The sequence below is a fragment of the Cotesia typhae genome, unplaced genomic scaffold, assembly GCF_013202065.1.
Source record: "Cotesia typhae breed Kobodo isofemale line unplaced genomic scaffold, CoteBio_Ctyphae contig_123, whole genome shotgun sequence".
Taxonomy (NCBI): Eukaryota; Metazoa; Arthropoda; class Insecta; order Hymenoptera; family Braconidae; genus Cotesia; species Cotesia typhae.
Window position 1 is genome coordinate 231,379 of NW_027423715.1, and position 13,540 is coordinate 244,918.

At 35.5% G+C, this 13,540-nt stretch overlaps 1 protein-coding gene across 1 annotated transcript in view; it reads right to left on the reverse strand.

Annotated features, from left to right (window-relative positions):
* Positions 1-13,540, reverse strand: part of Slo2 (slowpoke 2) — a 114,005-nt gene that overhangs the window by 36,814 nt on the left and 63,651 nt on the right. The window contains exons 2-4 of the mRNA XM_074255851.1: positions 11,491-11,570; positions 9,986-10,085; positions 9,563-9,761 (exon numbers count right to left, since the gene is read on the reverse strand). Coding sequence (XP_074111952.1) covers positions 9,563-9,761; positions 9,986-10,085; positions 11,491-11,570 — 379 coding nt within the window. The remainder of the gene's footprint in view (positions 1-9,562; positions 9,762-9,985; positions 10,086-11,490; positions 11,571-13,540) is intronic.

Consider the following 13,540-nt stretch of genomic DNA (forward strand, 5'->3'; position numbering starts at 1 on the left):
TACAATGCATATGTGCGTGTGTATTAATAGATCTCCAACACTCTCCCTTAATGCAGCCACATACATGTCATATATATATGCAAGCCTATTGAACGTTTTGGAGTCCTAAGGCCCGGGTTAACCCCACGTGGGTTGCATTTGGTAATGATTTAGTCAGGATATCGGCGATCATCCTCTCAGTCGGCGTATGTACTACGTGGATTAACTGGTTTTTCACGGCTTCTCTGACGAAGTTGAACTGAATTCTGACGTGCTTCGTCCTATCGTGGAATTTCGTTGCTGTCGTCAATTGTACTGCACCCTGGTTATCGCAGTAAATTAACCCATCTGACACTTGTGGGATTTTTAATTCTTGCACAAGTCCTCGCAGATACATGGTCTCCTTGGTGGCCTCGGTGAACGCCTTGAATTCGGCTTCCGTCGTCGATAAGGCAACAGTCCTTTGCTTTCTTGACTTCCAGCTGATAGCTGCTCCTGCCAACAAGAATACATATCCTGTGTATGATTTGGAGTCTGCTGGGTCGTTTCCCCAGTCGGCGTCGGCGTATCCTGTGATTTTGTCCACAGGTCGGTTGTACACTAGTGACAAGTTCGTCGTACCTTTTAGGTATCTTAGTACCCTCTTGGCGGCACCCCAGTGTTCTTCGTTGGGCCTCTCGTTAAATTGGCTCAATACACTGACGGTGTGTGCAATGTCTGGCCGGGTAGCAACTGACAAGTACATCAAAGATCCAACAAGTTCTCGATATTCTGGATTTTTGACTTGTTTCTCGGGATCTTTTCCTGGTCTCAGTTTCGTCGTTGGGCTAGCTGGAGTGTTCTGTGGGTTGCAGTCACTCATGTTGAACTTGTTCAATAATTCCTGGACGTACCTCCGCTGGTTCAAGATGATTCTGCCTTCTTCTTGTTTTATCTCGATGCCTAGGCAGTAATTGGCTTCTCCTAGGTCCTTGATCTTGAATGCCTTCTTTAACCCGTTCTTCAATTTTCCCATTGAATCTTCGTCGTTTGAGGCCATCAGCAAATCGTCGACGTAGACTGCCACCATGACAATCTTGGTACCCTCTCTCGCTTGGAATAAACATGGATCCGATATCGTCGGTTCCAATCCCAATTTCTTCAGCGTCGCGCTCAGTCTCTCGTACTATTTCCTCCCGGATTGTTTCAATCCGTAAATTGCCTTCTTTAATAGGCAAACTTGGTTCCCGGAATTGATGCTTTGCAGCATTCTGGTCGCTCTCATGTGTATATGCGAATTCCGTCGTTCGGTGCGTATAATGAATTCTAACGCTTCTTTTAATACGTCTGGAGTCTCCATGTATAGGTTTTCGTCGATTTCACCGTTCAGATATGCTGTCTCGACGTCCATTTGTTGTATTTTTACTCCCATCTCCGTCGATAGCGCTGCCAGTAGTCTGATGGATTCCAGTCTGGCTACTGGTGCAAACGTCTCATCAAAATCGAATCCTGGCCTCTGTGTAAAACCTCTGGCCACTATTCGCGCCTTCCTGCGCTCGATTTCACCGCTTGCTGACATTTTATTTTTCAGGATTACCCGGGAGCCTATTACTCTCCCTCGCTCTGAGCGTTTCACGAGTTCCCACGTTCCGTATTCTAGATGATACTGGCACTTCGCTGGCAATTGCACGCTTCCACTCTGGTGCATCGATTCCATGAACAGCTTCTTCCAGATTTATGTCGGCTGTTAGGGCGAAATTTTCTACAAGGTTTGACTCCATGATCTCCTCGTCGATGTCTTCTTTAGTGTCTTCCGGTGATTCTGCGCAGTTGGATGTGTCCCCTTCACTTCGCACGCGTTTGTCCACTGGTACCAATGAAGTGTCGAGTGGTCTCTTTTCACCTCGGCCTTCATTATTTTCTGGTTCAAACACGTCGTCGTTGTTGTCTTCGAGCTCCTCGTGCTCTTCTGCTAAATCTTCGTCTTGAGATAGATTCCCTCTGCTCGATGCACGGCTCGAAACACTCACGTATCGATACACCTTCTTCGGTCGTCCTCGATTCCCGGTTTTTGCCTTTCGTGGTCTTCCTCGCGCTCTCGTTGCCTTCGGACTTCCTTCACGATGTCGCTGGACTCTCTCGTTTATGCTCGGTCCTACTGGGTCGGCATTATCTTCCTTGAAGTTGAAATAGTCGATATCGACTCTCGTCTTCTCCAGTTCTCTTGTCTCATATTCTTCTATAATGCGAACATCTCGCGTCGTTTCGACTTTTCCAGTATCATTTCGTCGAACTTGATATGCCTTCGCAGTCTCTGTATCCCACAAATCTGCCTTCTACAGATTTCTCGTCGAGCTTGTTATGTCCTGGTCCTTTCTTCAGGATAAATGCTTTGGCTCCAAATACTCGAAGGTGGCTTAGGTTTGGTATTTTATTATGCCATAACTCATACGGCGTTTTTCCACCATGGCTTCTGCTGGGGCAACGGTTCTTCAGATAATTAGCAGTGTTGATAGCCTCTCCCCAATACATTGTTGGTAATCCTGATTGTATCAGTAGGCATCTGGCCATGTCGACGATCGTCCTATTGAATCTCTCTGCAACACCATTTTGTTGCGGCGTGTAGGGTACGGTTAAGCGCCTTTTAATGCCTTCTTGATTTAGATAGTCGTCGAATTGCCTATTGCGGTATTCTCGGCCATTGTCTGATTGCAATGCCTTAATTTTTGCTCCAGTCTGCTTCTCAACGTAGGTTTTGTATGATTTGAACGTTTCAAAGACTTGGTCTTTGCTCTTCAGCATGTATATCATACACCAACCGCTGAAATCGTCTATGAAGGATACAAAATACTTGTTTCCACCTTCTGATCTAGTTTTGGAAGGTTGGCACAAGTCCGAGTGTACTATCTCCAATATACCTTGGCTTTTTGTTTCTGTACGCACGGCGAATGGTTTTGCTGTCATTTTCCCCAGGTGGCACACGTCACACGATGTCGCACATTCTGATAGTCGCTTCATTCCTGCAGCCTGTCCTCGTGACAGGTCTACCACGGCGTTCATATGCAGATGTCCTAGTCTTGCATGCCAGATCCTTGCTTCTTTGGCTGGAGAATTTTCGTTCGTCGAATCCGCAAATGTTCTCTCTTTTGTCGTCATCTTCACTTGTTCCCCATCTTCACGTAGATAGTATAGGTCTCCAACTCTGTCTGCGATCAACGTGACATTTCCATCCTTGTCCTGAATGACCGCTTCATTTTTCCTGAATATAACCTCCCGATCACAGTCGGTGATTTTGGAGACGGAAATCAAGTTAGTACGCAGGTCTTTAACGAGTAAAGTATTATGTAAATTTAGCTGCCTTTTTACTTTGTCGTCCGTCGATGCCATCAGTTGTACGCTGCCCTTTGACCTCGATATCGTCGATGTCGAGTTCGCCATGTTGAGCGTTGATGAACACTCTTTTAAATCTGTCATCAGCTTCTCGCTTGCACACATGTGCGCGGTACAACCGCTATCAAGACACCATCTTGACGTCGACGATGCATTATTCACCTTTTCCGTACTGGTGATTTCTACGTAGTAATTCTCCGGATTCCTTTGGACATTTTTTGCTGAGTCATATTGCTTCCTTGGACATTTGGCCGCAAGGTAGTCTGTTTTACCGCATGTAAAACATTTGAGTTTTCCCTTTTTCTTTGGCCTGTTTTGCTGTCGGTCCTTGTTGTACCGGCGATTGGCATACAGTGCGTCGTTGCCACCGTCGCTATCAGTGACACGTCGACTTTTATTTGACATTTCAACTTTTATTTTATTTCACTTTTAACTCACTACTGGGCCCATAACCTGTAGGAGTTTGGCAGGGTTTGGAAATAATTAATGTGAAATGTATTAAATTAATTGAGTGAAATTTATTTTGCTATGAATTACAGCGTTCTATTAGTTGTGTGTGCAAAAACGGAGTAAGTGAGTATATATATATATATATATGTGAGGCAACAGCTAGTCATGCGCGGCGAGTATGCGCGAGTACAATGCATGTGTGTGTGTGTATTACTAGATCTCCAACAATTATTATAAATATATGGCTGATTATTATTATTATAAACCCGCAACGAAATTGATTAAAAAAAAAGAAGCTAATTTTTTTGTTGAAAATTCAATAAATTGCCAAAATTTTATTGAAACCTGATCATTGATCCCAAATTTTTAATTAAAAAAAACTGGAAATTCTAACCTAAATTTCTGTTCATAAATATCTGAAGAAAGGAGAGCAAAGTATATAAAACAAAATAGGTTTTGGCAAATGAAATTTTAGAGGAGCAGCGGAGGTATAAAGGTGCCGACATAGTTGAAAAGGGTAAAATCAGCTCGGTCGTCTCAAAAACCCAAGCAGCAAGAACGAAGAACCAATCCTGTTACTTAGTATTCGAATAAGGTGAGCCAACGTTTTACCATATAAGAAATAGAAGGGGATTTTAGTGAGTAGCAGGCACTTTCCTTCTCGGCTCTAGCGATGGCTGGCAGTTTTATCCTCCTCGGTATTTTATTTTATTTCATTTTATTTTGCTGGAGGTTGATGGTACTGAGTACACTCAGAAGCAGCGGAAAGCGTAACTCGTTGAACAGGCTTTATAAGTTCCCCTGGGTACTACATACTGCTACTGCTCCTGCTACGTCTCTTTAACCTTTTACTTGTGAACCTCTTCGAGTTGGGACTAGGGTACTGTGTATGCTCTCATGCGAGTTCAGCAACGATATCAAAACTACAGCGAGGTTAGAGCAAGACGATGATGATGATGATGATGATGATGATGATGATGATGATGTAGAAGCAGAAGTATGAGTGGAAGTGCTTGCCGGTCGAGGTCGGGGAAGTGGTGATGGTAGTTGGTTGCAAAAGAGTGAAGAGCCCCAGCAAAAGACGTTTTTACCGAGACGAGTTATCGTTCTATCGCCTGTACGTGCAGGATTCCACTTGAATTACCGATGGCTTTTCAACAGCTCGTGATATCGTGGAAAAGCAATCTCATCATAGTGGTACTATACCACTACCGCACCACCATTCCTTCCCTGCTTCCACTGCTCTGTATATAAAATCCGAGACTTTTTTAATAGCCGTGCAATGTCGATAGCGATGATCGGTTGGTACTTTATTCTCGGGCTTTCAGATATGTTACCTATGCTGGCAACTCTGATTCGCGAGATTTAGAACAAAGGCCGACAAGCTATTGTTGATGGCTCTATCTGAATATATTATATCTCGAAAAATTATTTTACTTTCAAGGGAATTTGCATCGAAAAATTGCAGCTTTGAAAATTATCCATCACAATTTTTGGGATTGTATTGAGATTTTTAATTCAAATATAATTTTTAAAATAAAAGTTAGTGTTGAAAATTTTTAACAGATGGCGCATGATCGCTGAATTATTTCGCTACTAAAGAGTTAAGTTTGAGACATTAAATGACCAAATAAAAAATTTTTTTTTGCTTCATAATGGATCTAATTAAGTTTCATAAAAATAATAAATTAAATAAAATAATTACATTTACGTAAAACGTAAAAATTTATCAGAGAATATATGAAAATCTACAGTAAGGAATTTTTTACGGAAATTAAACTACCAAATTTTATCATCTACAAAATAATAATAATTTTCCTTATATTAACTACGTAATTTATCACTAAAATATCATCAACAAAGGTATTTGCCTTTATAAATCGAGGATGGAATCACACGAGGATCCATTGTGGAAAGAATCTCACAGGAAATGCAGAGCGACTAATGATCGTCATCTAAATTGAGATTGAAGCACTTCCCGACGGGACAGCCTTAAAAATAAACCGAAGCCACTTAGTCTTCTCGTATAATACACACACGCCTTGCCATAAATTCGCCAACAACAAGGAATTCACACGTATACATATACATAGACAAATAACTAAAGCACAGTGTGTCTCAGAGCTCAATGTGTCTTATGAGTGGCTGCCGAGTGGAATACCAAGTAAACCAGTAAGTGTGTGAGATAAAAAGGAGCATCACAAAAAGTGAATCAAAAAATAAAGGAACCCATTGGAGATCGGAGGAGTCGAGTATAGTAAAAAATATAGAAAAGCAAGATAAGGAATTTATTCTTTGAAGCCAGCTGTTTAGATAGGACTTTTATATCCTTCAAAGCTTTTTTTACAATCGCATGAGCAAAAAGTCCAGATTCAGACCTAAAGAGAGAAAGAGACTACCAAGATTTACCGAAACCGAAAACACGTAACGTATAACGGAGAACACATTTATATAAAAACAAATTCCGACTGTGCTTCAGTCAATAATGTAAACACCTTATAAATATATAGGTTTTTTTCTGAGTAGTTTATCATTTTCGAAGCAGCTCTCTAGCTTTTATTTGAACTCTGATTTTTATTTGCTATGCTAATTATTGTTACGTCGAAAACGCAACTAAAATTTAATTATTTTTATCCTAGCCGTTAGGCTAATAGATAAGGATCTGAAGCTTTATGGGAAGGGGTTGATGTTTGTAATATAAGAAAATGAATTCAATTTAATAAATATATTATAAAATTATCATACAAAGATTTGAATTATTAAAACAAACATAAAAATCTCAATTAAGAACTTACTTAAATGAACACTTATGTAAAGAAACTTACCGTTTCTTTACATAATTGAAATTTATTTTACTAACAATTGTTTTTTTTTAATCTGACGCGTGGTTTCATTGAAACTTATAAAAACTTTTTCGATGTTAACACTAGGACGTCAGGACAACGAGAGATATTTTTGTTGAAAAATCGTAAAGGTGTCGAATTTTAGGGCGTTACTTATTTTTACTAGATGGGAGAAATAATGTCCAATTATTTACTGTGACCAAATTTTTATATTAAATTAGTTAGATAAAAATTAATTTGTGCATAGATTACAAATTATCATTAGTTTCTTAGATCTAAATTTTTCTTTTTATTTAAGTCGTTATTTTATTCGAAAATAAAAGAAAACATTTATTTATTTTTTTTTGTTTAAACTTAAATTATAGTTATTAAATTTTGTTCCTTAAATTATCAACATATATTTTTTTTTCTGTTGATACTAGAATTATGATAACATTCCTTTTTATTTTTTCTTTTATCATTATTTACTTTTATTTTATTTAAACTATTGTTTATATATACATTTATTTTGTTATCGAAAACTTCTATTTCGGATCTCGACAAAGTTTAAAATTCCATTAGGGTATTTGTTCAGGCTCAAATCCCTTAGTATGGTCAGGCCCAACTAAAACTAAATTTTTCAAATAAGTTTCTTTTGAAAATACTATTGATAAATTTGAAGATAACAAAATTTTAAAAATAAAATAAATGTATGTAATTAGTTGTAAGAACATAAAATTATTTATGAATAATTAAATTCTATTTGTTATAAAATAAAAATGTCGGACGTTGAGTCCGACATAACATTATGTTTGTACTTTATACATCACTGCATCTTTATTTGCTTCTATCAATTTTACGTAAGCTTTGAGTCAATCAAAATGAATCTAATCAACGAATTTTTGAGACTTTTTTTTAGTTATTTACTTTTTATTGTAATTATAATTATTGCTTGCTTGCGAATTGAAAGAGACATGAAAAGAGTATTTCAAAGCTTTTATTTATTCAATGGAAAAATTTATATTAAATTTCTAAATATAAAAAAAAGAAATAATATACAAAACCGTAAAAATTTAATTTTGATAACTGACCTTTGATTCATATTTTAAAAATTTATTAAACATATTTTATATATTTTCACTGAATTTTATTTTAATCAACTACTCAACTAATTTTTATTAAATAAAACATGTCAATTGACATAAAAATTCATTATTTTTTGACTCTCATACATAGCCTTACATTACCATACAAGAAAACTTTTCACGGATTATTAATTATTTTTCTGGGAGCGAGCAATAAAGAAAAACGTTAAATGAAAATAAGATCCGATAGAAATCTAAAATTAGATTACTTGCATTACATATAGCTAAGCGAATCTAAAAATTATTTAGTATTTTACTTAACTTCGCTCTACACTGTAATTAATTTCCCTTATGGACATTATTCAATTAAACTGTTAGAATAGAGTGCTTTTGAAATACACTTTTAAATTACTCAGTGTGTCTTTATCAATCTTCGACTCGATAAAATTTTTACATCGTCTAACTTTTGTTGAATTTAATTACCTTTTTTTTTATATTTTTATTTTTGATGTATTTATAATTTACAATGAAAAATTTTTCATTAAAACTAAAATTATTTTCAATTTATTTTAATTATCGAAAGAAATTACAACTCAAAAAACTGAATTTAATTATTAAAATAACGAATAAGAAAAATGTAATGTCGCTGAAATCACGGAAAATTGTTTCTTAGTTATCATTTCTCTACTCAACTTAACGCTCGCAATAAAATTTAATTTTGTGAGTTAGAGCATTCATTTTAACGACTGGAAAGTTCCTAGCACAATATATTTCTACACTCCTATATCATGAAGAACATATAAAACAAAGATGATTTAGTTTGCAAGTGATTAAAATTTTTAACGCAAGCCCGTAAAGTTTCGTCAACAAATTTCGGTAGTACTTCTCCCTACATGTTGTATTCACGATCAAAATATCCGAGAGCAGACAAGTTGGTTATACTGAATAGCAAATCCTGCTTATCGCAACTATATACACTTATATTTTACCAAAGAGATCCACTATCATCGATAATTTAAAGTTTCGGTAGACGAGAACTTTGCAAATCGTCCAGTCTAAGGCTACATCCTTACACAGATATGTATTAATGTATATCCATAGACATATAGATATATACTTGTACATATGAGGGTGTATTTATGTATGTATGCAGGATGTACTTTAAACGTAGACAGAATCCATCTGCGATGAAAATTTGGACTATCTAATAAACCTGGTAGTAAATTCACAAGCTACCAGAATTTCAGTTAAAATGTTTATAGAAGCGTGAAACTTTGGATTAATATTCCTGGTATATAAACATGGGATATCCGTATAATACGTACATGTAATATGTAGTATCGTGTTACACTTAATGAATTTGTAATTATGATTGGTAACTAAAATACCTAAATTTGTTTTCTTCCATCGCTGCTTTTATTTGTATCCTCAACTCTGTGTGGAACATTAATTTTCAGCGAAATAAACTTTTTGATAGTTTGCGGAGGAGTTAATTCGTAATAAGTTCTGTTAAACATCATAAATATTTATTTTGGGTATAAATTAAATTTCGGTGAAAAATTTTATGATATGGTTTAATATTCTTATAAATCACCTGGTACTGCCGTATATGATCAGATCAACACATTTTGGGTGATAGAAAATTTTTCCATGTAATTATAAAATTTTTTTTATATCAATTAAAATTGCAACCCGAGTCAAAAATTGGATTTACAAAATTTAGAAAAAAAAATATTTGAATTAAAAAATTTTTATATATTTTATGATGTATATCATGCATCATATATGGCGAAAGCGGTACAGCGGCTGGCGATAGTGATGGTGATGAAAAAATGAGATAACAGTGAAGCGACATACCTTGTATCCGAGATAAGCGAGTAATAGTGCCTCGGTTAGTGATACGATCGCCAAAATCACCTGGACGACCCACAATTCCAGAGGTCGTCTCACCCACAGAATAGCGTCCCAGTTGATGGTTGGGTGCTCTTGAAATGCTTCCTCTGTGAGCATTTGTGACGCCAGAATGTCCGACTTGTTTCCCGCTTCGCACCCGTAACTGCCCGTATACAAAATTGCATTTTTTGAATCAACCGTACCAAAAATTCAATTACTTTTGTTTACATTTTTTTATCGAAATTCAAAAATGAAAAAAAAATCCTACAACCGTTATTTAAAACGACTCAAACGTTTTATCATAAAAAATCTTTATAAAAAAATATAAAGAGAATTTTTCAATGCCGGAAGGCTGAACACGGTAACACCGTAATTGGTTGAACTTACCATGCTGCAAATGTAGGTACGTTGTCAGTAACGACTCGGAATATATAAAGAATGCAGGTAAGCAACTTGAAGAAGAGGTTTGCGACTCGTATCCTCAAACCTTTTAAAACAGAAAAGAGTTTCGTTTATAAAACAGCCTGTATATTAACTTATGTGCCTCGTTAACATTTAATGCGTTCTATTTATTCTATATAATCAAGAGAATAAGCAACATTTTGTCTTCGGCGTATTTTTATAATGAAATGGGTTTTTTTTTTAGCTTAATTTTGTATTTTTGGAAAGGTTTTGATCTAAATTTGTGCCTTCAAGATTTCATATATTTTTTTATGATGGTATATTTTTTTAATGTCAAGTTTTTTGAGTAATTTTGAATAGTTTGTTGGTTCCTTAATTTTTTTCCGTCCTATATTTTCTATAAAATTATTACTAATTAATCCTGCCATAGCAATATTATATAAAAAATAAAATTCAAAAGTACCGAAATTAAAAATAATGCGATTAATATATCGAACAATCATTAATACAAAGAAGTTGTAATTTCACTCGTAATCATGATAATGGTGATCAAAAATCCGTAGGGATTAATTGGAGTAGCTTTGCAAAGGACTTACGATCGCTATAGGCTATAATATACATTATATTATATTGTACGTTAAATACGTTAAATTATAAATGTACGGCATTAGAGTTAATTAATATAAATGTGTGTTCAGAGCACGTGAAACTTGATTGAAAAGGTATTGGTAGACCACATAATACAAAGTTCCTTTGTGTGTCAGGTGTACAAATTCATAACTACACACCGGCTTGGTCAACCTACTGTTTCCGTCTCCTTCTCTTCCTCCTTCTCCTCCTCCTCCTCCTCCTCCTCCTCCTTTGTCCTCTCATTGCCTCTTGTATATTTGTGTAAAGGTTATACATTCTATATATTGTTTAGTCACATAGCCTTTGGGCAAATTCTGCGCATTCTACCGTGTCACTGTATCGGACATCAAAAGATTTATGTATGGTTTTGTTTTTACGCCGGTAAAAAAAAAATAATAGTGCGAAAAGTTGGAATTTTAGTCTTTGTATCGTTCCGATTTCGGATATATTGACATATAAATGCAGATATAGTTATAGATTTTTGTATACTCTAGTTTTAAAAGATAAAACTGTTAAAATTCGCGGAAGAGCGGCACGTTTATCTCCTGATTGGAATACCTGCATTCAATCATTCCAACCGGGATTTTTTCTGATATTAAATTTATCGTTTGCTCGCTGTGATAAAATGCTGGATAATTGTAAAATATCATGGATCGTGATTCATAATAGTCGATTTTTTTCTTATCTACAAAACAATTTTTTTAGCGTCTGTATGACAAATTGAGGAATGGCTTAGTTTTTCAGTCAACAATTTTCGAAGCTATAGCTTAATATTAATTGACATAATTCATAAATATTTTATACAATCCTTAAAACAATACTAAAAATATATAATTTGGCATTTAAAAAACAAGACTTACTCGATCGTTGATTTTTGATGAAATACAATTGAAGCCGTTCTTTGAAAGTGTTTTCATTCACGTAATACTCGACCCGTACTCTGAAACAAAACAAAAATCACCCAATGAATAATAGCGTAAAAATAATCCGACACTAAAAAAAATTATCCTGCTATTTACCCTGAAAACCTGTATGAATACATAAATATATAAATTTGAATAGTATAAAAAAGATTTATTATGCAAATGAGCCGGCGATAAAGAAAATGTTTTAATTGACTCAATAGAATAATAATATTAAATTATAGCTCACAACAAAGTGGAATTTAAAATATCGTTGCATAAATCCATACATATAAGTATTTATATAAATGCAAACACTCCTGCATTATTATGTTCCCTGGAAATAGCTCGTGTAACGTGACAACAAAGCTTATGCGCTCTTTGTCTGCAGGCTCTGCAATAGTTGTTTCTTACACGCATATACACCCTTATGTTAATATTTAAATAAATCTAATAATAGTAAAATAGTAATTTTATTCTGATTGGTCGACACCTGGTTCTTTGACCCGACCTGGCACAAATCTTGGCATTTGCTTAAGGCAAAAACCGTAAAGCCTTTGGCCTACAACTCACTTGCGGGAAAGTTTGCGCCAGTTTTTGATTGATTAAAAAAAATCCTACATTCTTTCTTCCGTATAATGCCGGGCGTCTTTCCTCCATTCTCTTTGGGCGCCATTTTTCCACCCGTCAACTGAGGGATTAACTAACCTCACCGCAACCCATAAAATCACATGTGGGAAAAGTTACCGCCATTTTTCATCCCCAGCGTGGCATATCACTAATTTTGCGGTATGACTAGGCAGTAAATAACTTTATTCAAGGTTCATGGTACTATATGTGTATAGTATGTATATTATATAGTCCAGCCAAAACCAAAAGACCAAACCTGACGCTGACACTTGGTAATTTTGAGTGCAGTAATAAAAAAAGTGCAACAATTACGGCAGAATGGAGGATAAAAAATAAGTACATTAGATTTTTTACGAAGAAGTTTACTACGAGATGGTCATCGAAGCGCGTAGGACTGAAGGTACAACACGGAAATTGAAATATCCAATCTTGATCCGGTGTTCCATGTCAGCGAGCATAAAAATTGGCTTCGATGATGCGAATCAATGTGAGATAACACACATACTTATGTACTTATATATTTATATTTATGTATCGTATAGATTTTTTATGGAACAAGTCAATAAGGGGAAGGGTGAAGGATCTGCATTCAGAAAATTCATGTTTAAATAATGCTGCACTCATACGTTCACTGTTGCAGTTTCCAGTCCGTTCGTCCGTAACTACGGGTTTTCTTTTTAACGACACCGTAAAGTGTTGCTTTGTTGCTTCGGTACCAGTTGATGCTTTTTCGACCAATGCGAAATCCAATTGCGAGTTCTGGTGTGGGAGAACTGTTTTATATTCAATTGCGCTAGATTTCTTGGGTTCCGAAGGTAGCAATTAATGGACGAATGGATTTTGTCCATTAATTTGAATGGACTTCACTTTTTTTGATTTTTATGGTAGGGGAATAAAAAATTAACTTGATTAGAGAAAAGTTTTGAGTCAAAATAATTTTTAAATTATACAGCAGAACAATTTTTCAGTAAAAAATTTCTTATCTTAAATCAAGTAAATTTTTTATGAGCTTAAAAAAAAGGTTTTATTACTGTAAGTAAGTGAATCTTTATTATAAATAAATTGAAACCCAAACAATAGACAAATAGAGTTTTTGAAAATTCAATAAACACAAACGAAATTATCCCTCGAAACAATTTACAAAAAAATAAACGATAGAAATAAAAAAAGAGAGGAACACGCCGTCTGGGATTAACGATTGATTTTCCAACGTTAAAATTTCTTGGTGCTCTTTCGCGCGTAAAATGGATAGAATCAGTTTCCGTTTCACGTCGCATCCCACAAGTATACTCAGCTCCGGTTGGTTCTCTGGCTCGCAGTAGTACGACACAACGTTCGTTCGTCCCGACGTTCGATAACTAGCGTCGTGAATACTCTT